We start from the raw sequence: 25,334 nt of genomic DNA on the forward strand, positions 1-25,334 counted from the left end.
CGAAGGTAGCACAAAATACTGGAATAACTCAGCAGGTCAGGCAGCATCTCTGGAGAGAAGGAATGGGTGACGTTTTGGGTCGAGACCTGAAATGTCACCCATTCTTCTTTCCAGAGATGTTGCCTGACCTGCTGAGTTACTCCAGCATTTTGTGATACCTTCAATTAATCTTGGAGGCTAATCTCAGAAAGGTAACAGTAGTGGTTAATAAATAGTGTTTGAACCATGGGATTATAAACATTGATATCTACCAATGGCAATTTTCTCAAACTACATTAAAAACATCTGACAGACTATTACAGATACCATCAAACATTGTAGAGATCACAAAATGAGAAGTGTAACTAACCGTAAGATCCAAACTGCTATCTTCACTTCAAAAAGCATTTGATTATGAAGCACTTTGGGATATCTTCAAATTGTGAAATAGCAACTTGCATTTAAGTTTGATTCATTTTCTAAGCCACTTGGAGGGAATTATGGAGAAATGTGAGGTTATGCATCTTGAGAAAAAAATAAGTGCAGTGCAATTAAAGATTATTTAATGAAAAATCGAGGAGAAAGTAACAATTTTTATGAAGAAATAGTATGGCAATTGAAACTAGAATGGCAAATTGACAATCATAAGAAAAAAAGTGTTGAGATTTATAATGTAGGAAACAGAACAAGTTGTTGTGTGGGTCCAGATGCATAAGCTGCCTGGAACCCAAATACCTAAGTACCAGCAAACCTTGGTAGGTTTGCAGAAGTTGGGGTATTCTGCATGGTGAGGATGTGAGAAGAGATTCATTTGGATGGGGAGCTTCAGTGAGAGGGTTATCTGCAGCTCTTTAGCACAAAATTGAGAGCTATTGGTGAGAGTATGATGAGGAAAAAAATATATATTGTTGGTTTATCATAAATGTTTGTGATTACCATAGGAACGAGGAACAAAGAACCAAGATGTTAATGGCTTGAAGAAATGTATTTGCACAGACGTATATTGAATGTTGAATATTCTACCAGTAAAAAAAATAGTGGATGAAACATTCATGGTGCTTTTTGAACAGGAAATAAATAAAATAATTTTAGAGGTGACGGTGGAATGATTGGTTAAATGGGCTCCTTTTCCTAATATTTAAATCACAAATTGTGGCACGGTGGCGCAGCGGTAGAGTTGCTGCCTTACATCGAATGCAGCGCCGGAGACTCAGGTTCGATCTTGACTACGGGCGCCGTCTGTACGGAGTTTGTACGTTCTCCCCATGACCTGCGTGGGTTTTCTCCGAGATCTTCGGTTTCCTCCCACACTCCAAAGACATACAGGTATGTAGGTTAATTGGCTGGGCAAACATTTTTTTTTTTTTAATTGTCCCTAGTGTGTGTAGCATAGTGTTAGTGTGCGGGGATCGCTGGGCGGTGCGGACCCGGTGGGCCGAAGGGCCTGTTTCTGCGCTGTATCTCTAAATCTAAATCTAAATCTAGTTTACACATTTCACTGCCATAATTTTAAACAGTCATGTTGAAATCCCAAAATAAATTGGGAGAAAGTCACTCATTAATGAGTATGCCTCATCATAGGCCAAGCAAAAGCAAAATAGGCCTTGCAAAGACTTGCATTTTATTGTAGTTTGGTAATTTTAAATGCTACATAGTTTTAAAAAAAAGTAGTTGCTATTGTAAAATAGGAATATGGCAGCTAATTGGGCTCGGCAAGCTCCAACAAACAGCAACGTGATAAGGGTTAGGTTTATTATTGCCGCATGTACTGAGGTACAGTGAAAAACTTTGTTTTGCATGCTATCCAAACAGATCAGATATCCCATAACTGGATACAATCAGTTCAAACTTAAGTACAATACTTTGAGCAAAGGGGTGGATACAGAGGGTAGGATATAGTTCTTATAAGAAAATAACTGCAGATGCTGGTACAAATCGAAGGTATTTATTCACAAAATGCTGGAGTAACTCAGCAGGTCAGGCAGCATCTCAGGAGAGAAGGAATGGGCGACGTTTCGGGTTGAGACCCTTCTTCATCAGTCCGAAGAAGGGTCTCGACCCGAAACGTCGCCCATTCCTTCATCAGTCCGAAGAAGGGTCTCGACCCGAAACGTCGCCCATTCCTTCTCTCCTGAGATGCTGCCTGACCTGCTGAATTACTCCAGCATTTTGTGAATAAATACGCAGGATATAGTTCTATACTTACAGATTGAAAGAGATTTAAAATAGTTGAGCGATTGTTTGGGAGGGTGGTAGGTTCTTCTCTGGGAAGAGCACGCAAAGTGTCACACTCCAGCACCATCTTTGGTAGACAGTCAAACAGTGACCAGATAATCTCCTCCAGTAAGGAAAAGAGGCATAAATATCAGTTAGGGAAATTCAGTGCTCTTTAAACTAGTGCCATGGCTTTTCGCATCTAACTGTGCATTAAATGCTTCATCCAAAGATCAGAAGAACAAAGTGCTGAAGGTCAACAACCAATTTATATTTTCCCTCAAAAATGGGCATACAAAGAAAATATTCTCAATGGTGTATTGTGGATGGACGCTAAAGCTAAAATTAGTTTTGAAGGCCCTCCTATTCTGTCTTTAAAAGCTTAAAAGCCCTCAAACCTTTTCCAATTAGACCTTTAGTATAAATGTAATCACCACATTATTGATTTGCTTAAAGCATTCTGAACATAATCTTTGCAGAACCGATTCTCATCTCAGTTTTGTCGTTGTCATGTGCTTGTTCCCTATGGTGCTTTTATATACTTAACTAATTATTTGGAGATTATGGTTGAGGGTAACCGATGTTTCCAAATATAGACTGAGGATTTGTTAGTGGGTGTTCCAACAGTCTACATCCTGTGGTAAGAGTTCATTCAGAAAACTTTGCAGGGAAAGAGCCTTTCACCAACCTCTTAAAGGGTACTTCCTATTTACAGTTATTTAAGTCCAATAGTTAAATACTTTAAAAAAATTCTAGTGGAGACAAGTTCTCTCTTAATTTGCGAGTAAAAGCATACTCCATATTGAATTACTGAGACTTTTATTAAGACATAAGGCATAGTCTGCACCTTGCCCAGATGATCAAGTTCCCATTGTAGAAAATACTTGATAACCATCTACCTATTTTAGTGTGATCTGCAAACTTACTCATCATGCCACGTACAATCTCATTGAAATCGTTGATAAAAATGACAGCCAGCAATGGACCCCGCATCAATCCCTGAGACACACACTAGTCACAGGCCTCCAGTCTTAAAAACGCCGTTCCATCATCACCTTCCACGTCCTACCATTAAGCCAATTCTGTAGCCAGTTAGCTAGCTCTCCCTGGATCCCTTGAGATGTAACCTCCTAGAGCAACCTTCCTATCAAAGGCCTAACTGAAGTGCAGTAGACTATACCTACTGCCTAGACCACATTAACCTTCTTGATTGACTTTTTTGAAGAAATAACCGATTTCATGAGGCACCAACTATGGCACATAAAACCATGCTGACTATCCCTCATCAACCCTGTCTTTTCAAATGTATCATCTTATCCCTCAGAATCCTCTTCGTTAACTTGCCTACCACCGATGTTAGTGTTACTGATCTATCGTTCCCCAGATTTTCTTTGCAGACACTCTCCAGACTTCTGGCACCACACCTGTGTGAAAGGACGATTCATTTTCTTCTCTAGCTTCCCACCGTGCCCTTGCCTAAGTCCTGCAATGTTCTATGTTTTCAAATGTGTATGAAGAATTCCCAGCGTCAGAAATATTTTAAGTGAAATGTGATTCATGGAATTGCTGCCCAGCTATTGCCATAGAGATGGATGCAGGAGGGATTAGAACTCTTGACCCTGTTGCTCACCAGTTTCCCTGGAGGTTCAGTCTTCAGTCCAATTATATGATGGTCTATCGCTTGCTGACCCAGTAGTTTCATCCACCTGGGAGAAGTGATATCTGACACTCCCCCAGTTTGTTTCTTTCCCCAGGGTTACGTTTCTGCGGTGGGTATCTTTAAGGAGGTGGATCGGTGATAGGCGGTCAGTTAATGCAGGATCCTCTTTAATGCTTGGCTTGGTGACAGATTGCTGTGCTTTGTTAGAAGAAAGAAATGTAACCAACCCTTCCTACCTATTTGAACTTGGCTCGCTTTTGAAGTTCGAAAATGAGAAGGTGAAACTTAGAAAGGTATGCCAGTGTTTTGGCAGGTGTTACTGGCATGACAGAACATAGGATTGATCAGAATCATGAAAGACACTAAGGTACGTACAGCTGACAGTTCAGTTCAATCACAATGCAACTCGCTACCAAAAACACTTTCCTTACAAACCTAAGAAACTAAACCCAAGATACTGCCTGATCTGCTGGGTATGTCCAACATTTTCTGTAATGAAGTTAGAATCCACTCTTAACTTGTACTATCTTATTGATCACCTCTAATATCAAAAGCATTGTTAGAGTACATTACAGCTGTCCAAGCCATTGATTTAACCTTCTGATTTAGCTTCTTCATTTGCTTATCTTGCCAATGAGGGTTAGCAGGTTGTTCAGTAAAACACTGCACCCCTGTTGAGAACTTGTTCAAACCACACATTGTCCAGCAGAAATCCTTGGACAATTTAAGGGATTTCTCTGTCTTCCCAGCCTGTCCAGGAGAACTGGTCCAGTCGACTCTTCCTAATTCAGCCTAGAATTGTCCCATTCAGTGATTTATCTTGTTGGCTATTGGGGAAGGGTGTTGCATTTAGAAATCTGACTGACTTTATGCTTTAGATTTTACTTTAGACGATATAGATGCAGCACGGAAACAGGCCCTTCATTTGGCCCACCTATATCGCGCTGACCCGCGATCACACTAGTGCTATCTTTAGTTTAGTTTAGAGATACAGTGCAGAAACAGGCCCTTCAGCCCAGCGAGTCTGTGCCGACCAACGATCCCCACATATTAACACTATCCTACACACTAGGAACAATTTACAATTTTACCAAAGCCAATTACCTGTATGTCTCTGGAGTGTGGGATGAAACCGGAGCATCTGGAGAAAACCCTTGTGGTCACAGGGAGAACGTACAAACTCTGTACAGACAGCATCCGTAGGCAGGATCGCATCCGGGTCTCTGGCACTGTAAGGCTGCAACTCCACTGTTGCTCCACCATGTCACCCTGAATTCTATACTTTCAAAATTCTCTACCGATAAATCATTGATTCCTTTTATACTAATGAAATGCAGCATGTCTCCTGCAGTTGGCTGAGAAACATAGGGCATGAAGACATCAGCCTTCTTGAAGAACTGATACCTGGTCCACACCCACTTTAAGCAGAGCAGGTGCATTAGGAATGGTACAGAGAACGTGTGCATCTCCTCGACTGCCCCATCAGAAACCTCCCACCCCATCCATGGAAGAGTCTGGCGTTCCCACATTTGAGTGTCATCTCGCATCTTGCAAGTATAGAATGGAAGCAAGTCATCTTTGTACCTAATGCATTTCCCAAGAGGAAGACACAATGAAAAGCTGAGCTCTAGAGGGATCTTCTTTTAATTTAAAGTTCTGCATTTTGCTTGTGGATTCGGTTGACTAGGTCGGTGAGAATTTCCTCACCAAGCTTGTGTAAGACATTGGTGAGGCCACATCTAGAGTATTGATTTTTAGATTTTTTTTAGATTTAGAGATATAGCGTGGAAACAGGCCCTTCGGCCCACCAGGTCCACGCCGCCCAGCGATCCCCGCACATTAACACTATCGTACACACACTAGGGACAATTAAAAAAAAAACATTTGCCTAGCCAATTAACCTACATACCTGTACGTCTTTGGAGTGTGGGAGGAAACCGAAGATCTCGGAGAAAACCCACGCAGGTCACGGGGTGAACATACAAACTCCGTACAGACGGCGCCCGTAGTCAGGATCAAACCTGAGTCTCCGGCGCTGCATTCGCTGTAAGGCAGCAACTCTACCGCCGTGCCACCTTTTAAAATATTTATTGTTAGTTTACTGTGGTTTACTGCAGTTTAGTTTATTGTGGTCAGTTCTGGTCACCATGTTATAGGAAAGGGGTTGTCAGGCTGGAAAGGGTGCAGAGAAGATTTACCGGGATGTTGCTAGGACTCGAGGGCCAGAGCTATAGGGAGTGGTTGAGCAGGCTGGGACTTTATTCCTTGGAGCGCAGGAGGATGAGGGGTGATCTTATAGAGGTGTAGGAAATTATGAGAGGAAAAGGTCAGGTAAATGCACAGAGTCTCTTGACCAAAGGAGGAGAATCAAGAACCCGAGGACATAGGTTTAAGGTGGGGGGGAAAGATTTAATAGGTACCCGAGGAGTAACTTTTTTACGCACAGTATGGTGGGTGTGTGGGATGAGCTGGCGGAAGAGGTAGTTGAGGCAGGTACTATCAAAACATTTAAGAGACATTTAGACAGGAACATGGATAGGACAGGTTTAGAAGGATATGGGCCAAATATGGGCAGGTGGGACTAGTGTAAATGGGGCATGGTGCTCAGCATGGGTAAGTTGGACTGAAGGGGCCTGTTTCCGTGCTCTATGACTCCATGACTAAATTTTAAACCCAAATGTCGTCCATGATGAAACTTTAAATGATGCTACCTTGACAATAAAATGCCTTTTCCCACACATCTTCATGCATGTTTCAAGCATATTTTAGCCAACTATTATTCTTGTTGTTCTAACCTAGAATTAGTGGTATACTGTACATTTGTGTTTCAATTATATAGAGCTCTATATATTTAAACCATAGCAAGGTATGACTTTCTTTCCTCTGGTTAGCCAGTCTTGTTTCAACCTTTGGTCTCCAATCAATAAGTGTTTGGCTCATGCATCTTATTTCAAGGAATTGATTCTGCAGCTGTGTGTCTTGTCTGTAAAATCGTAAAATCATGTGTCTTTTATTGATTTCTCGGTCTTTCAGTAGATATTAATATGAAATGGGCAGGGCTTGCAGGACTGTTACTAGAAAACCAAGCAGATCTTTTTTGATGAGACCAATAATGGATTTTTTTTGTTGTTGTTTTGGATCTTGGATCTTATAGAAACATATAAAATTCTTAAGGGGTTGGAGAGGCTAGATGCGGGAAGATTGTTCCCGATGTTGGGGGAGTCCAGAACCAGGGGTCACAGTTTAAGCATAAGGGGGAAGTCTTTTAGGACCGAGATGAGAAAACATTTCTTCACACAGAGAGTGGTGAGTCTGTGGAATTCTCTGCCACAGAAGGGAGTTGAGGCCAGTTCATTGGCTATATTTAAGATGGAGTTAGATGTGGCCCTTTTTGCTAAAGGGATCAGGGGGTATGGAGAGAAGGCAGGTACAGGTTACTGAGCTGGATGATCAGCCATGATCATATTGAATGGCGGTGCAGACTCGAAGGGCCGAATGGCCTACTCCTGCACCTATGTTTCTATGTTTCTATGTTTCTATGTACGATATGCATCAAAGTTAATTAAAAAGAGTTAGTGACGAACGCAACGTAGATTTATTTTGAAATTATATTTTTTTGTAATGTTTTCTACCCGTTAGCATTTATTATTCTGTGTACCTTTCTCTGCCAACCAGATGAGTGGTGTCTTGCTGTTGAGTATTTGACAGTGCGCTTGCTGGAGATAGCTGTTGACAGATGAGCAAGAGTGACCCGAGATGTGTGAGGAAATCTTCCTTTATCTCACAGGAAATGTCTGCTTCCCTTTGGACTGTTGAATAGATTATTAACTTGCCAAATAGAAAATTGCAAAAGACCACAAATGCTAAGAATCCTGCTAAGGACAACAAATCCTAAGAATCCTGCTGCTCTTTTCATTTAGGAATATTTTGCTTCCTTTTTTAGTTGAGTTTAGTTTAGAGATACAGCGCGGAAACAGGCCCCTCGGCCCACCGAGTCTGCACCGACCAGCGATCCCCGCACATTAACACGATCCTACACACACTGGGGACAATTTGCACTTCTACTAAGCCAATTAACCTACAAACCTGTACGTCTTTTGAGTGGGGGAGGAAACTGAAGATCTTGGAGAAAATCCACACGGTCACAGGGAGAATGTACAAACTCCGTACAGACAGCACCTATAGTCAGGATCGAACCCGGGTCTCTGGCACTGCAAGCGCTGAAAGGCAGCAACTCTAGCGCTGCACCACCGTGCCACCCATTTTGTTTCATTGCAACCTAAGCTCTGGTGGGCAAACGTAAGAATCAGTGCACTGATGGACCAATATTTTCAACATAATTATTGCAAGCTGTTTGGGACTGATGGTGGCTAATTTGACCAACGATGACTGCATTTTTGAGAAGTTGCATAGTGAATGGCTGATTTTGCTTGTCTTTAACAGAATGGTCTTGCAAGGTGATCTCAAGCTGACAAATACAGTGTAAAATCTAATTTTATGAAGAAATTGGATTAACGCCAAATAACCTTTCCAGAAATAGGCAGGCACACTTGACAGAAATAGGCAGTCTATTTAGTATTTATAAAGTAATGAACTAAAAGCCACTCTTTGATCATACGGATGTACCTTGTAGCCAAAGCATGTAATTTTCCTGTTTCCTTGAATGCATTCAGTACACGATTTATTTAAGTAATTCAAATAAGCTTGGAAAAGTATATTCCCCAAGGGGGGAAGTGAACTTGCCACAAAATCTCACCACTGGCTCCTGTTACTTTCCACGGCTGTCCTTCTTTCTCCTCTAAGGAGTTTACAGGTTATTAATTTCCAGAGCACCATACTGGTGGCTCAGTGGTAGAGTTGCTGCCTTACAGCACTGGCAGCGCCGGAGACCCGGGTTCAATCCCGACTGCGGGTGCTGTCTGCTTCGGAACAGGGAGGTGCCACTGAAGTCATCATCCAAAAAAATCTGACTATTATATTCTCCCTCCTACATACCAGAGGTGGGGAGAGCATGTGATTTAGCTACATTTGCAGATTTTTCCATAGTGCCACAATACCATTGGAGTGTTAACTTGAATTGTGAGAACCACGTACCCACACTGCTCAACAATGGGATTAAAAGCAATGCCCCTGCAATGTCCATCTGATGGCTGACAATAGACATTGGATCATGCAGGTATCGCCCAGTATTTGGACTAGAGGCATGATGCCTTCTGCCTTTGATGATCTGCTCTGCCAGTAACTACTGCAGGGCCATAAAGAAATGCATGGAATGGAACAGAAAGATAATCAAAACTGTTGCCCGGGGTGTCTGAAGGACTTGTCCAAGAGTAACACCCAAATATTTCATCTCCTCCTTCCCCACTCATCCCATGCCTTACCTTTCCTCTGTCATTGACTATTGTAGTCTGCTTTGCCACATTGCCAAAAAAAATCATCACTAAACATTCAAAAACAAATTAATGAGCTAGCATTCCATTCTGTAGTCTGTTGAACAGCTTTGCCTGTTTGATGCCTCTTTGGCCCCCACGTACCCATTTCATGGAAGGCTCCTGACTTTGAGTGGGTAATACCGTCGGTAACCGAGAGCAGATCTAGGCCTTGATAACCCACCTGCAGTTACCAAATGCACTATCACTACCAGGGTGGTTGGCTAATGGGGAACAATGAGGTTATCAGTAGAGTGACAGGGTTGGAGAATAAATTCTGCGTTCCTGCCTGAAACTGAGGTGAACCTGGGGATGAGCCATCACCAAGGTCATCTGGTGAATGAGAGCAGCTGGAGAGTAGGAAGGTAGGAGTTCACATTCGCAAAATGCAAAGCTGGAAAAGGTGTCCAGTCAGTTGGGTGAGCCATACCCTCCACTCCCTGATCGAGGAAAAAAAATGGAGAAAAAATGTAAGCAAACAGTGCCGATGGCCATGGAGACACAGAAACTGCAGATGCTGGAATCTTGAGCAAAACGTAAGTGCTGGAGCAACTCAGCAGGTCAGGCAACATCTAGGAAAGGAATGGGCAGATGACCTTTCAGGTAGTATAAGAAAATAACTGCAGATGCTGGTACAAATCGATTTATTCACAAAATGCTGGAGTAACTCAGCAGGTCAGGCAGCATCTCAGGAGAGAAGGAATGGGTGACGTTTCGGGTCGAGACCCTTCTTCAGACGGATGACCTTTCAGGGTTGGGGTCATCTTCAGACTGGTTAGGGCTGACCGATCAGTCTGAGGAAGGGCTCTGACCTAAAACATTGCCTGTTCGTTCCCTTTCAAGATGCCGCCTGACCCGCTGAGTTCCTCCAGCACTCACGGTACTTTGTGCTTCAGCCCAGTTGTTACAACAGATGCAACAAGGCCCAACAGAAGGCTGCAATTTGCCCAGATACGAAATAAGGTGCTGTTCATAGAAAGTGAATCTTCTACTTGTTGTCTGTCTGGCTGGACAAATTTTCCTGTACTGAATTTAACAATCCCCATATTCTTCTGTCAAAGTTCCCATTCTCTAACTGTTCCCAGCCACTCATTGACCAGGTAATCTTGTTTGCAGCTTATCCACATGGTCATCCCAGCTGGACTCTATCTGAGACATCCACCCCTTCCCCCACCCTCCCTGCATCTTGACCAGTTTCTTGTGTGTCCTACCCAGCTCTGGTGAAAGCTCTCAGACCTGAAAAGTTGCCTGTGTTTCTATCCCTACAGATGCAGCCCGACCTGCTGAGTATTTCCAGCATTTTCTGTTTTTTACTTTAGCCTTAAAATTATGCCTTTTAATTGGGCATAGTGAATTTGGAAAATCTAAACAATTATAAATGCCAGATAAATCTGAAATGTGTCGTGTTAGATTGGTTTTGTGGACATTGATAATTTTTTAATACTGTCATTTAATTTTTTAATACTGCTCATTTAAAATCCTCACGTGACTAGTTGCTCTCTGGGTTTCAACAATATGCATGGAAAGTTCTAGATGTATTCGGCGTAAAAGAAAGCCCACCTTAAGAATGCTGCCCGAATCTATTAATAAAGTACCTTTGATTGTATGAATTACTAATTGGTTTCCAATATCTTCTGCAGTAAATGAGAGGAAAGACTGAGACAAAATCTATAGGTCACCATCCAACTCGATAACAACCCTTGTAAATTTGGTGACATCTGTTCAGAATTTGATGCTTATTTTATCCTTGGGCTAATACCATTTGTTAATTTAGTTTCACTGCTTTTATGCAATTGTGTAAAATTGGTAATGATTTAAATTGTTAAATTTTTAATGAAAGCTGGACACTATTCTCAGTAAAAATCTAATGCAGTAGAAATGATTTGGATGCTATGTGCATTCTTTGCGGTGCTCTCTCACAAATAGGCACTGCCATCCTGTGAATTGAAGGCAACGTAATCCCTTTAGCTGTTTATGTAGCAGTTATGTCACTGGAATCCCTGCGGCTGTATTATTTACACTACACTGCCCCGACTGCTGCCCTGAACCTGCATAGATAACATTCTTGTGCTGCTGGAGCCCGTGAACCTGTGTAGCTCAATTGTGTGCATGCTGTCACATGTCCTTTGAGGGATATAGCTCAACTACTTATGCCGGGCAGAGATTAATCCTCTGCACTAATTCACAGCCTCTATCGCACTAACTCATTGGGATAGGCCAAGTGGGAATTATGGTTTTGCCATTTGCAAAACAACTAAGGGGATTTCTGTGAGATGAGGTTTGTTTGTTTTTGGAAAAATATACATTTTTCACATTGGCATTTGTTTTCTGTCCCGGTTCAGTCCCTGTCGGTGTCGGTGCAGCAGTGGTCTTGAGGCTACAGTATGTATCATGACTGCAAGGGTGAGGGTATTGAGCTGTGAAGCTTCGCAGTGTGACCTTTCTTGGTTCTGTGCAAGAGATTTTCCGTAATGCTTGGGCCATTTTTGTCTCTCTGCAGTGCATGAAGATTTGAAGCTCAGTAAAGGTGCAGACAATTCAAGGTCTTACTATCGTGCCGAAGATGTCAGGCTCGTACGACGAATCCAGTGGATTAGAGGAAACGACTGACAGTTTCTGGGAGGTACTGCAACTTTTTTTTTTTTGCGATACTTGAGAAGATGTGAATGTTACAAGATAATTAAGGGCATGCATGATATTTTTTTTTTTTAATGTATATTTGGCAGCAAACTGCATTGGTGTATTGAATTTTGATTAAAGGGTTAATGAATGGGCTTTGCTGCTTTAATACTGCCGAGTGTTGATAAGGCTAATATTCATTAATCAGGAATTGGGGTGTTAGAGCCGTTTTGTGCATTGCAGAAAACATGCTGCAGCTGTACTGAAATGATTCAGGAAACCATAGTCTGTGTAACCACGTTCAACATCTTGTCAGAAATCACAAGCTAATGTAGCTATTTGTGACACAACCGAGTATTTATCTGCATGTGCATGTCCTGAGCATAATGTGGTGTTCACTTCACGGTACTTCAAACTGGAAGTATTCCCTGGTGTCTAAGGTCGTACTTGAAATATATTTTTAACCAGTCTTTGAGGGAACATAATTTAAGTGTATTAGTGCAGGAGGTTTTTTTTTTCCAGTAGTTGCTTTATTGAAAATATAATCCTTTTTAAATGATAAACTCATCGGAATGTGATGTCTCCTTTAAGTACAGCTTACCGATTTTTAATTTTCCCTCCTTTTAAAGTGCTGATCTTTTATGAGATGCCTTTTTAACAATCTGCCACACTCTGTAGCCTCACACATGACAAATGTCTATGAGTCTGGAGACGAGGTGTTTGTCAGTAAACTATTCCACCAGGGCTGGAACAATCTTTGGTTGAGCATTTATTCACAAAATGCTGGAGTAACTCAGCGGGTCAGGCAGCATCTCGTGAGAGAAGGAATGGGTGACGTTTCGGGTCGAGACCCTTCTTCAGACTGATTCGTTTATGCACTCTATCTTTGCTCTCTTTACCCTTGAAGGCAACATTGCTAATGATTAGAAGGACTGAGGAATTTGGGCTGTGATTTTAGGGGTTTTTTTCATCTCTCTTCCCCTTTCTATCCATCCCAACAAATGAGGCCTATTTTGTAACCTGTAATGATATGCAGCTGAGTGCAGATAAAGCATTGAACCATTGAACACCTTTGCCTGTAACTGAGTGACATATTGGGCTGCAAAGGAAACGGCTGTGGTTAATTTAAAATAATATTGAATTCTGTTCTTTCAAGATCCTGACAGACCACACGTTGTCCCTGCTTCACCAATGCAGCTCTTATTATTTTCATCAGAAGTGGCTTGAAATCACCCCATTTTTGCATCCTCTTTCTCACCATTGTTAGGTCTTCTTTCCACAAGGGAGCACGCCTTTTTGTGCTGCCTCCCTGGAGTTATTTATGACGAAGAAGTCAATACTTCACAAATCTTGCTTGTCTTGATTTGGGTTTTTTCCAATCCTGTGTCTCTGTTTGAATGCCCTTGCCTGTTTAGATTAATGCAGCTTGAGAAGAGACTGGGTCAAAACGACAAGGCCAAGCAATCAGAAGCCAATATTGGATTTAATCTTATGCTAACCTTTATTAGAAGTAATACAATCGATCCTCCTCCTATTGTTACTTCCTATAACAAAGTGGAATTAGTTATTTAGGACCTAAAGCAAATAGCTTGTCATTTTATAATTTCTGTACCAATAACTGAAGGAAGTTAATCTTAGAACATGAAACAGGACAGCACAGGAATAGACCCTTTGGCTCACATTTTCTGTGCCGAACATGATGCCTACTTAAACTAATCCCTTCTGGCCTCATCATACCCTCTACTCCCCTGTATATGCATCTTCGTACCTAAGAGCCTCTTAAGAGCCACTATCGTATCTGTTTCCACCACAACCCTGGCCAGGTGTTCCAGAAACCCACCACCCCGTGTTTAAAAAAAACCAACTTCCTCTGCACATCTATATACTAAAACTCTCGTTTGTTTGTTTGTTTGTTCCTGAACTACAGCCAAAATGGTACACGATAGCGTGACAATTTTAGGCCCACCTTACTCACCGCCGTCCCTTTGGTGCTAATGGAAGAAGTTTCATTGAAATCGGTGTTATATTTTAAAAGTTATTCATATTTTAAAGTTTAAATCTATCTCCCGGGCAGGGGAGAGGGGGAAGGAGGGAGGATCAGGGGGGTTGAGTGGGGTGGGAGGGGAAGGAGGGAGGGGAAGGGGGGGAGCGGGAGGGGAAGGGGGGGAGCGGGAGGGGGGAGCGGTGGGAGGGGAAGAGGTTGAGGGGGAGGGGGGAGGAGAGGGTACTGCACCAATACAGGAGAGGTTTGGGCCCAACAGGTCCACTTGGTCTAGTCTCCTTTAAAGATGTGCAGGGCAATCCTCTCTGACCTTATAGGAGTAAATTGAAACAAATTAAATGACATCATTTACCAGTAATAGAAGCATTTTGAGTTTTAAAGGCTGATTAAATTATGGAATGAAAGTGGATTATCCACATGGGATAATTTGGTGTCTGTTAATCTCCAAATAGATCAATAGAAATATAGATGAGTGACAAAGATGCAAATGAAAATGCTGTGGTGAATTTCAAAAGATTTAATCTTGTTACAGATTCAATAAATGGTTCACCATGATCAAACTGTTAAAAAGTGTTAAAACCTTGATTAGTACGGGTGTCAAGGGTTATGGGGAGAAGGCAGGAGAATGGGGTTAGGAGGGAGAGATAGATCAGCCATGATTGAATGGCGGAGTAGACTTGATGGGCTGAATGGCCTAATTCTTCCCCTATCATTTATGACCTAATGACCTAAAATGCAAAGGGTTCATAATTATTAAAGTACAGACTTTGACCAAGTCAGTCAGCATGATGGTTGGTGGAATTGGGAAGGGGAGAAGAAGGGTATTGGCAAAGATGAGGAGGTGAAGGAAAATATATTACCCAAAAAAACGGACAAAGTTGGCATGGTGATAAACTCAAAATATGAACTGCTCAAAAGCTGCAAAAGTATGTTCTTGCATGATAGGAAACCATTTTGTGTTTACTGTTTTATCAATGTTAGCTGCCAAACACCAGTGGGCATTGGCTGCTGCTTTGAAAATACTTGAGGAATTTTCAATACATGGTTGTTCAAAGATTTATTTTAAAAGTGACATTTTGCAAAAATACTTGCTAGGATTGTACTGTTCTGCAAGATGGCTTATCTGTTCACTTCAATTAACCTCCAAACATATCCATTTTTAAGAATGAAGCTCTTTGGACTTTAAAGGTTAAATCTAAATCCCACGCTGAACTGGAAAATTAACAAGTGAAGTATAAGTTTGCTCTCCTCAAGGGCAAATAACAAATCCAAATGATATTTTAATCTAAAAACATTTTTCGTTCTCATGTGACTATGGATCTCCTTTTTTACAAATCCTATTTTTGAACGCTTGTCTATTTTTTTTTTTAAAAGGGCAATGTTCCACTGCTCATTTTATTCTTCCACCTTTTGGGAAAGATTATCTACCTCCAAGTTGTATTTAGGTGATGGCCACCTTGAGTTGGCTACTAGGACATTTACGAGCAAGTGGTGTAATATTGTATCAAACAAAATGGCAACTTCTCCATGGATCCTTAATATCACAAAGGTTACCTTTCATGTAAGCTTCTGGAGAGTATATAGTTTTTCAAATGTGGAATGCATTATATTTAGAAATGCCTGCTGGAGTTAATGTTTCTATTGCACCTCTACATTGCATGATAGCACTGTATTTGCAATGTGAGAAGTATACTTGAACATGACCATAACAAAAAATGTTAAACAATGAAGTCGGTGAATGCAAGATTCTAAATACATATTTATCATTAACAAAGTGGTACACCTGATCCTAATATGTCGCTTAAAGTGTATTTGCATCCTCTTCATTATTTTAGAAGGGTTTTAAAAGTTTACATCTCACTTTAAATTAGATGCTGTTCTTCAAATATTGGGTAAATATGTCCAACGTTACAAAACTCAGTGGAGATTTAATGGCAACATCCATGGGATCTAGGAAGAGACAGCAAAGTATGTCCGCTTACAAATTGTTGGTAGCAAATGGTTAAGATTATAAGTGTTAAAGGTAGATGAAGGACAGGAAATATATATTTTGTGTGAGATTGCTTCCATTTCCCATGTTTTTCCATTTCTGACATTGATATGAATATTAGTGAAATTATCAGAAATAATACTTAATTTCCAAGCTTTGTATATTTCATGGTGGCCAGATGCACCATCTTCAGTCCATTGCCAGTCACCAGCATGAGCTGCTGTGACATTCAATTCATTTGCTGAGAATGTCACATGAGTCCTACAAGTAGGAACAAATTGTGTTAATTTGCACTCTCTCTGTAGAGTTTTAACAGTGATCTGGTTGAGGTCATTCACTGGGGGTAGATGTAGTGAAAAACTTTTTCTCAGGAAAAATGTTCCCCATGTTGGGGGTGCCCAGAACCAGGGGTCCCAATTTAAGAATAAGGGATAGGCCATTTAGGACTGAGATGAGGAGAAACCTTTTCACCCAGAGTTGTGAATCTGTGAATTCTCTGCCACAGAAGGCAGTGGAGGCCAATTCACTGGATGTTTTCAAGAGAGAGTTAAATATAGCTCTCAGATCTAGCAGAATCAAGGGATAAGGGGAGAAAGCAGGAATGGGGAACTGATTTTGGATGATCAGCCATGATCATATTGAATGGTGGTGCTGGCTCGAAGGGCCAAATGGCCTAATCTTACACCTATTTTCTATGTTTCTAAGTAAGCAGGTTGGGAACAGAAATTCACGTTAAGCCTCTCAAAAGATTATGTTTGCTAGAATCATTGAACTTTTAAAAACTGAAATTGGTGAATATTTGTTAGGGAATGGTGTCAAGGAATATGGATGAAAGGCAGGATAATGGTGTTGAGGTGCCTTTCACTGTGATCAAACAAAATGGCAGAGTAAGTTTGATTCCTGTGAAATTTCTGAGCATTTTTGGCATTTAAGCCTGAAATGAGCTGCCTTGTTATTTTTTAGCTGGCAGTGGCAATGTTAACTTCGGTGATGCGTATCGGGACCTTCTGGGGACTGAGCAGCTTCGATGTAGTAATTGCATTGCCTAAAGGTGCTGCTACAGATGAAGTCTTTAGTACTGTTCAGGAAATTAAGTTCAATTCAATTCCAATTCAGCAAAGAAATCATACTGAAGATAGACACAAAAAGCTGGAGTAACTCAGCGGGACAGGCAGCATCTCTGGAGAGGAGGAATGGGTGATGTTTCGGGTCAAGACCCTTCTTCGGACTCTTCTTCACAAAGAAATGATGCTTTATGAGTATCCCCACACCACACTGAACTGGTGTTCCTAAGGAAACATTCCCCTCGCCACTCTGAAGGGGGCTGAGTTGCATGGGGCAGACCTACAAACAGCAGCTTAGTCCATGGCATGGTTCTATCATATCATATCATATATATACAGCCGGAAACAGGCCTTTTCGGCCCTCCAAGTCCGTGCCGCCCAGCGATCCCCGTACATTAACACTATCCTACACCCACTAGGGACAATTTTTACATTTACCCAGCCAATTAACCTACATACCTGTACGTCTTTGGAGTGTGGGAGGAAACCGAAGATCTCGGAGAAAACCCACGCAGGTCACGGGGAGAACGTACAAACTCCTTGCAGTGCAGCACCCGTAGTCAGGATCGAACCTGAGTCTCCGGCGCTGCATTCGCTGTAAAGCAGCAACTCTACCGCTGCGCTACCGTTCTTATCTGATTGGCAATGCACTATGGATGTGGGGCACCATCTACTGAAATGTTCCTAACTCACTAAGCCATATCCAGATTTGATATCATATCATATCATATCATATATATACAGCCGGAAACAGGCCTTTTCGGCCCTCCAAGTCCGTGCCGCCCAGTGATCCCCGTACATTAACACTATCCTACACCCACTAGGGACAATTTTTACATTTACCCAGCCAATCAACCTACATACCTGTACGTCTTTGGAGTGTGGGAGGAAACCGAAGATCTCGGAGAAAACCCACGCAGGTCACGGGGAGAACGTACAAACTCCTTACAATGCAGCACCCGTAGTCAGGATCGAACCTGAGTCTCCGGCGCTGCATTCGCTGTAAAGCAGCAACTCTACCGCTGCGCTACCGTGCCGCCTTCAGATTCTGAATATTTGTGAGAGTGACAATTTCGAACATTCAAAAACTCTCCAATTTAACACGTTTAATTTGCAAAATTAATATCATTTGAAAAATAGAACATTTTTAAAAGCATAAAGATGATTTCAAACCAATTGTCAATTAATTAAAAATAAATTGTTTAAATGTGGCCCCTTTCTGGAAGCTTGATCTCTCCATTGAAATGGATGATCAGTGCCGACAGCAGCTTGGTTTCAATGGGAAGACCACTCAATGTAATTACTGGGAAGTTGCAGGAAGTTAGTGCTCTGGCACTAACGTTCCTGAGGGGTGTGATGAGAGCAACTATGGCTAGACCTTTTGACAAACCACAAACGTCAGCGTTTGTGCTTTCATGGATGTGCCAAACATCATGACAGAAAAAACTGGGCTAATGGGCTAATTTGTCCAACATGTATGTCTGAAAAAGAGGACAATAGGCGTGGGAGAAATAATTGAACCCAATACCCAGAGGTCAGTCGGTATTCTATCTTGTCTTTCTTAAATTTTGTTCAGAAATCTATCACTTTTAAGTTTGAGATTGTTCATTCAGGATAAATGTGGTTAACTTTAAATAATCGGGCACTGAAATATAATAGTGGCAAAAAGTGAAATATTACACAGGATGCAAAGAATGAGTCCACAGTGGGGGAAAAAATAGCAGAATCAATCTTGCAGTTGGTGCTACAAATACAAAAATCCCAAATGAGAAAGGGAGATGTTATGAGCATAATTTGGAGATACTTGGCATTTATAGCCTGTTGTGGAGAGATTTTGCTGATTAGTTGATTTAAAAAAAAAAAAAATCGATTGAGATCAAGTTAATGTAAATTGATGCGTAAATTTAAAAACACAATTTGATATCTGTAATGAGCTAAGATAGATGAATCCTGATACTGTATCAACCATGGGACAGAGTAAAATAGGGCACAGGTTTTCATACGACATTGGAACATCATTGGTCATGAGCTTGTCAGTGATGAGCCTCAAGGGATGAATTGAATGGGTAGATAGACAGAGAGCTTCAGTGAAGGAGTTCTAGAATTGAAGCCAAGGTGATCAATAAAGATGGGATCAGTGTTGACAAGAGGACAGATCGGACTTTACTGGACTCTGTCTTGCACTAAACTTTATTCATATTATTCCCTTTATCATGTATCTGTACACTGTAGAAGGCTCAATTGTAATCATGCATTGTCTTTCCACTGACTGGTTAGCACGCAACAAAAGCTTTTCACTGTACCTCGGTACACGAGACAGTAAACTAGAGTAAACTAAGCTAAACTATGGAGCAAAGAAGGTGAGAATGAGGAATGGCATTTTATTGTTGAGTAGACAGTTCAACAGATACGTTATCCCGAAAGAGTGCAAATTGAGACCAAGGACCTGTGAAGATGAGTAGGAAAAAAAAACTGCAGGTGCCGGTTTAAATCGAAGGTAGACTCAAAAAGCTGGAGTAACTCAGTGGATCTGGCAGCATCTCGGGAGAGAAGGAATGGGTGGCGTTTCGGGTTGAGACCCTTCTTCTGAATCAGTCTGAAGAAGGGTCTCGACCCGAAACGTCACCCATCCCTTCTCTCCCGAGATGCTGCCTGAGTCATAGGAAGTACATTCCATAGGAAGTACATAACGTTCACTGCATTCCAAAGTAACTTTATCAAGACAGAGAATGATATCAGTGGAGAATTTTAAATTGCTCGCTTCGAACCAACAGCATTTTGAATGTAATTTATGGAGGATGCAAGTACAGGGCCAGAAGGGATCGTAAAGAGAGCTGAACATCAAAGTGATAAAGGCTTGGATGAGAATTTTGTAGCAGCAGGAAAGTGGTTGATGTGTGCAGTAATGTATCAAAGGGGAGAAAAGATAATTAAACACATGGGGATCAGGCTGAAGTGGTGAGAAATGTACTGAAGTAACTGGCATTTTCTTCACATTATTCTCAAGAGATTAATTGATTTTGCCAATTGACATCCAGTACAACTGCAGTGGGTGCCACACCTGCCACTAAACCTCCTTCCACCGCTCCATTCAGGGACCCCAGTAACCTGTCCAGGTGAGAAAGCTTCACATGCTCCTCCTCCAACCTCGTCTCTCGATGTGGCCTCCTCTGCATTGGTGAGTTCAAGTGTAGCGTAGGCAACTGCTTCGCCGGCCACATGTGATGGGTCTGCCAGGGTCCCCTGGAGCTCCAGGTTGCCACTTCAATTCCTCTTCGCATTCCCATATTGATCTGTCTGACCTTAGCCTCCTCCAATGCCACAGTGAGGTCATACACATACTGGAAGAACAGCAACTCGTGATCTGCTTGGTTAGCATAGAACCCAATGGCATTCTCCAATTTCAGGTAAAGTATGTTTTCTTTCTCACCTACCCAGTTCCTCTCCTACACACACTTTTCTTTCCACCCCCTCTACCCCTGTCAAGCAGTTCCTTTCATATTCACCTCCTCCATCCACTCATCACCAACCCACCCTAGTCCAGATCTCTCATTTTTCACACCAATGTTCCCTTCGACCCACCATCCCTCCCTTTGGTTCTGCAGCCCACTCCTACCTTCCTTTCTGATCAGATTCCGCCAGTTGCACCCCATTATCATCTCTCGCCTTGGTTACTATCTCCACCTTTCTCCCCTATAACATTTCTGCCCATCAAACCCTCTGCACCTGGATCTACATATCACTGGCTAGCTCTTGCCACACCCTTTCCACTCACCTTTCTGCTAGCGTTCTTCCATCTCCTCCTTCACTCTGAAGAAGGGTCCCGGCCTGAAATGTAATCTGCCATTGTCCCTCCATTGATGCTGCCTGAGTTCCTGCAGTAGCCTTATTATGCTTGGGATCATCCTTGTGGTATAATTGTAGTTTGGATGGATGGGATTTGAGTTGCTGTTCCTTTGTCAAGATCATACATGCAATAAATTTAGTTATTCTCCGTGGTGAATGCAGTAACCATTCTGTGTGATACATTGTTAATCATCAACTATAACAAATTTGGGTAAAGGACTATAAAAATCACCAACACAATGTTTGCTGCTTCTACTAGACTGAGAGAACTAAAGCATTTGGAATAGTACTTAACAGTTCCCTCAAAGATGGGGTGCTAAATCTACAGGGACAAGATTCCATCATCTTCAGTTTCTTGTGTCCCCATTTTATTGTTCTACTAGACCAAGTGGGCCCAAACCTCTCCTGCATTGGTGCAGCACCCTGTCCTCCCCCACTCCCCTCTCTCCTCAACCCCCCCTCCACTCTCCCTTCTCCCCCATTCCCCCCTCCCTCCCTCCCTCCCTCCCCCTCCTTTTAAACTTTAAAATGTGAATAACTTGAAAAATGTAAGACCGATTTCAATAAAACTACTTGCATTATCACTAAAGTGGCAATGGTGAGTAAGGTGGGCCTAAAATTGTCACGCTATTGTGTACCGTTTTGGCTGAAGTTCAGTCACAAACAAGATAACAAACGATAGTTTTGGTATATAGATGCTATTGTTTGACCAAAGGCATCTAATTTCCCAGTGTGTAGGAAAGAACTGCAGAACCTGGTTTAAACCGAAGATAGACACAAAATGCTGGAGTAACTCAGCGGGACAGGCAGCATCTCTGGGGAGAAGGAATGGGTGACGTTTCGGGTAGAGACCCTTCAGTTGGTTTCCCAGTCCTGATTGGCCTCTGCTCATATATAATAGTTCACAGTTTTAAAACAATCTTGGATTGACATGTTTCCTGCTCAAGGTGATGAGTCTCTTTTTATATTTGTGTACCCTTGACACAAATGTTGTATCTAATTTCACTGAATGACACCTCCTGCACATTTCTGGATATCAGCTACATTCATGGTCCTTCATTGCCATCCTGTGCCAGGACATTGTGTCCTCTGTACAGCAGGCAGCTTTTAAATGGGATCCAAATCTCAGCTGTACAATTGACTTGTTCTATGTGAGGAGCTTGTTCAAAGGTAATTGATACAAAATGTATGAATATTTATTTATGTTTTTCATAAAGAGCATTGCTACTTACAACAAATGTTGAAAATTATCACTGTCTCTACCAATTTGGAGAATTAGGATGTGATCTCAATGGCTCTCCACTCCGCACCGGACCACTTAGACAATAAAAATACTTACATCAGGCTGTTGTTCAATACCATCATCCCCTCAAAGCTGGTATCCAATGCGCTGCCCACAGGCATCCTGGGGGATTTCTGGGACCGCTGGGAACCGCGGGGGATTGGATGCATCCTGGATAGGGATTGTAATATAATTGTATAATAGTTTCATTTGGTATATTTGTTTGTATTGTACTCTGGTGGTGGGTTCTGTTTTATTGCTTTGTAAATATTGTTTTTAAATAATTGAATACATTTTTTGATTAAAAAAAAAAAGCTGGTATCCAACCTCACGGAACTGGGTCTCTGAGCATTCCTCTGCAATTGGATCCTCGACTTCCTCATCCACAGACCGCTGTCTGTTCGAATCGGCAGATTCCTCATTAACAATCAGTACGGGAGCACCTCAAGGCTGCGTGCTCAGCCCCCTGCTCTACTCGCTCTACGCTCATGACCGTGTAGCCGGACACAGTGCCAACTCCATCTTCAAGTTTGCCGACGACGCCACCGTTGTTGGACGCATTACAGATGGTGATGAGTCAGAGTATAGAAGTGAGATCGACCGATTGACCAAATGGTGCCGGCACAACAACCTGGGTCTCTATATCAGTAAAACCAATGAACTGATTGTGGACTTTGGAAGAGGAAGGATGAGGACCCACAATCCTGTTTATATCAACGGGACAATAGACAATAGGTGCAGGAGGAGGCCATTCGGCCCTTCGAGCCAGCACCGCTCAGGGACGATGGCGGAGAGAGTCAAAAACTTCAGATTCCTGGGCGTGCATATTTCCAAAGATCTTTCCTGGACCCAGCACACTGATGCAATTATAAATAAAGCACATCAACGCCTCCACTTCCTGAGATGATTGTGGAGCTTTAGTATATCAGAGAGGATACTCTTGAACTACTGGTGCACAGTAGAGAGCACATTGACTGGTTGCATCACGGCCTGGTTCGGCAACTTGAACGTCCAGGAGTGGAAAAGACTTCAAAAAGTTGTGAACACTGCCCAGTCCATCACCAGCTTTGACCTCTCCACCATCGAAGGGATTTATCGGAGTCGCTGCCTCAAAAAGGCAGCTATCATCATCAGAGACCCACACCATCCTGGCCACACACTCATTTCTCCTTGCCATCGGGAAGAAGGTACAGGAGCCTGAAAACTTCCAGGTTCAGGAACAGCTTTTTCCCTACAGCTTTTAAACACTACAACCTCAAATAAGCTCGAAACTACAATAGACTATTATTATTATTATTATTGCACTACTATTGTTTTATTTTTGAGTATGTGTGTATGTGTATATATATATATATATTTTTTAAATATATGTGTACTTGTGAGAATGTGTGTATATATACACCACACTAAAAAAAATCTCTCGTTCATCATATTTTTGCAGTGTACTATGTTTACATATTCTGTTGTGCTGCAGCAAGTCAGAATTGCATTGTTCTATCTAGGACATATGACAATAAAACACTCTTGACGCTTGATGGGTTTTGTTTTCTTGTTGTAATCTTTTGTGGTCACACAAGATTTATCTGATTGATTTTCATTCCTGGTCAGCTTAATCTCCTCCTGTTACAACTTGCATTTATCCAGCATTTCTTTAATCGGGCAAACATTCTGCAGGATCTATACCTAATGTATAAACACAACAGATAAATTAAAGGTTTTGCACAGTTTAACTGGAAATTTACAGACAACAAGTATATACGGTTTCTCATTTACATAATGGAACAAAAGGCCAACCTGAAAATCACCCATTTTTTTCCTACTATTTTCTGCACCTCAACCAGTCGACTATCCATTGTTAACTGCATCCAGTGGTTCCTTCTCAGTAGCCTGGTAGTTACATTCTTCAAAAGCTCTCCGGTTTGTCCGGCATGATATTCTTTTCATGAAACCATCTTGACTCTGCCGAATCGTGTTAGAATTTTTTAGGTGATTTTTTCCATCATTCTTAATCATGGATGCTGGACACATTCCCAAAAAATTAATAACTGGGCATTGCAAAATTTCCCTCCTTCCCATCCATTGGGATCATTCCAGAATTTAGGAAAAGTTGGGTCTGCTGTCACTGTGGCCACCTGTTAGAACGCTGGGGTGCAAAACAGTTGAACTTCTTTCCCCACTTTAATGTTATTGCTTTTAAGTTTCTCACTCCTATTAGATCACAGGTATCCTGCAATTTTGGATGCATTATTTGCATCTTTTATGATGAAGACAGATGTAAAATATCGTTTAATATCTTGCCCTGGTACTTTCTCACTCAATTTCCCTGTCCTCTGTTCCTGATCTTTCCTACTTGTAGAAGCTCTTTATGTTTCCTGCTGATTTACTCTCATTCCGTTTTCTGCCTCTTCCAACTTTTGGAAGATTTTCATCCATTCCCTGTTTCTAAAACTCTTCCAATTCACAAACTCTTCCTCCGGACTTATTGTTCATTTCAGTACCTTCATAAAGCTTCTTCTTTTAACGTCACTATTCTTAAACCTCTTTAGATAGTCACAGGGAAGATTTATTTTCCTGAAGATGTTAATATTCTCATTGGCATGGATATTTATTGGGAATTATGAAACATTTCTTTGGTATACTATAACAACATTAAAACTATAGCAATATATAAAAGCCACTTGGACGGGTACATAGATAGGAAAGGGTTTGAGTGATATGGGCCAAACGTGGGCGGGTGGAACTAATGCAGATGGGGTATCTTGGTTGGCATGGACAAATTGAACCAAAGGGCCTGTTTCCTTGCTGTATGACTCTGTTGCCTATCTGCTAACAAACCTTCCCAATTGCTTCACCCAACCTGTTCCATACCTTTGTGAAGAGGTAAATAACGTGACTTTTGTTTGCTTCAGAAAAGGATTTGGAATGGGGCATTGACTAATTGAAAGTGTTATATGCCCTCATTCTAATTTGGGATTGCAAGGCTAGAAGAAGATTGTTTTAAATAAAGAGAAGCGCCTCTGCAAAGGTTCGTAGCCTAGAAATCCTCTCTTTATAGGGCCTTGGTGCATTCTTCCACATTTTAAGCTTTTGTAGAGCAAATATAAATTATTAATGAGAGTTTAAGTGACATCTAAAGATTTGGTGAATCCATGAATGTTAATAAGAGGGAATATTTAACCTTTATCCTCTGCTATAGGAAGATTTGATCGAAGATTTGAGGTAATTAACCTTGTTATTTAGGGATTGAAC

The 25,334-nt window shown here is 41.6% G+C and overlaps 1 protein-coding gene across 10 annotated transcripts in view; it reads left to right on the plus strand.

Moving 5' to 3' along the window:
- pacsin1b (protein kinase C and casein kinase substrate in neurons 1b) overlaps nt 1–25,334 on the plus strand; it is a 211,311-nt gene that overhangs the window by 96,944 nt on the left and 89,033 nt on the right. For 6 of the 10 annotated variants that reach the window (XM_078420600.1, XM_078420601.1, XM_078420604.1 and 3 more), the window contains one exon: nt 11,783–11,905. In XM_078420600.1, coding sequence (XP_078276726.1) covers nt 11,846–11,905 — 60 coding nt within the window. In that variant the 5' untranslated portion in view covers nt 11,783–11,845. Of the gene's footprint in view, nt 1–11,422; nt 11,686–11,782; nt 11,906–25,334 lie in introns of those variants that run through there. The other 4 variants (XM_078420599.1, XM_078420609.1, XM_078420603.1 and 1 more) reach the window with 3 other exon arrangements.

This window comes from Rhinoraja longicauda, chromosome 24 (genome assembly GCF_053455715.1).
Source record: "Rhinoraja longicauda isolate Sanriku21f chromosome 24, sRhiLon1.1, whole genome shotgun sequence".
Taxonomy (NCBI): Eukaryota; Metazoa; Chordata; class Chondrichthyes; order Rajiformes; family Arhynchobatidae; genus Rhinoraja; species Rhinoraja longicauda.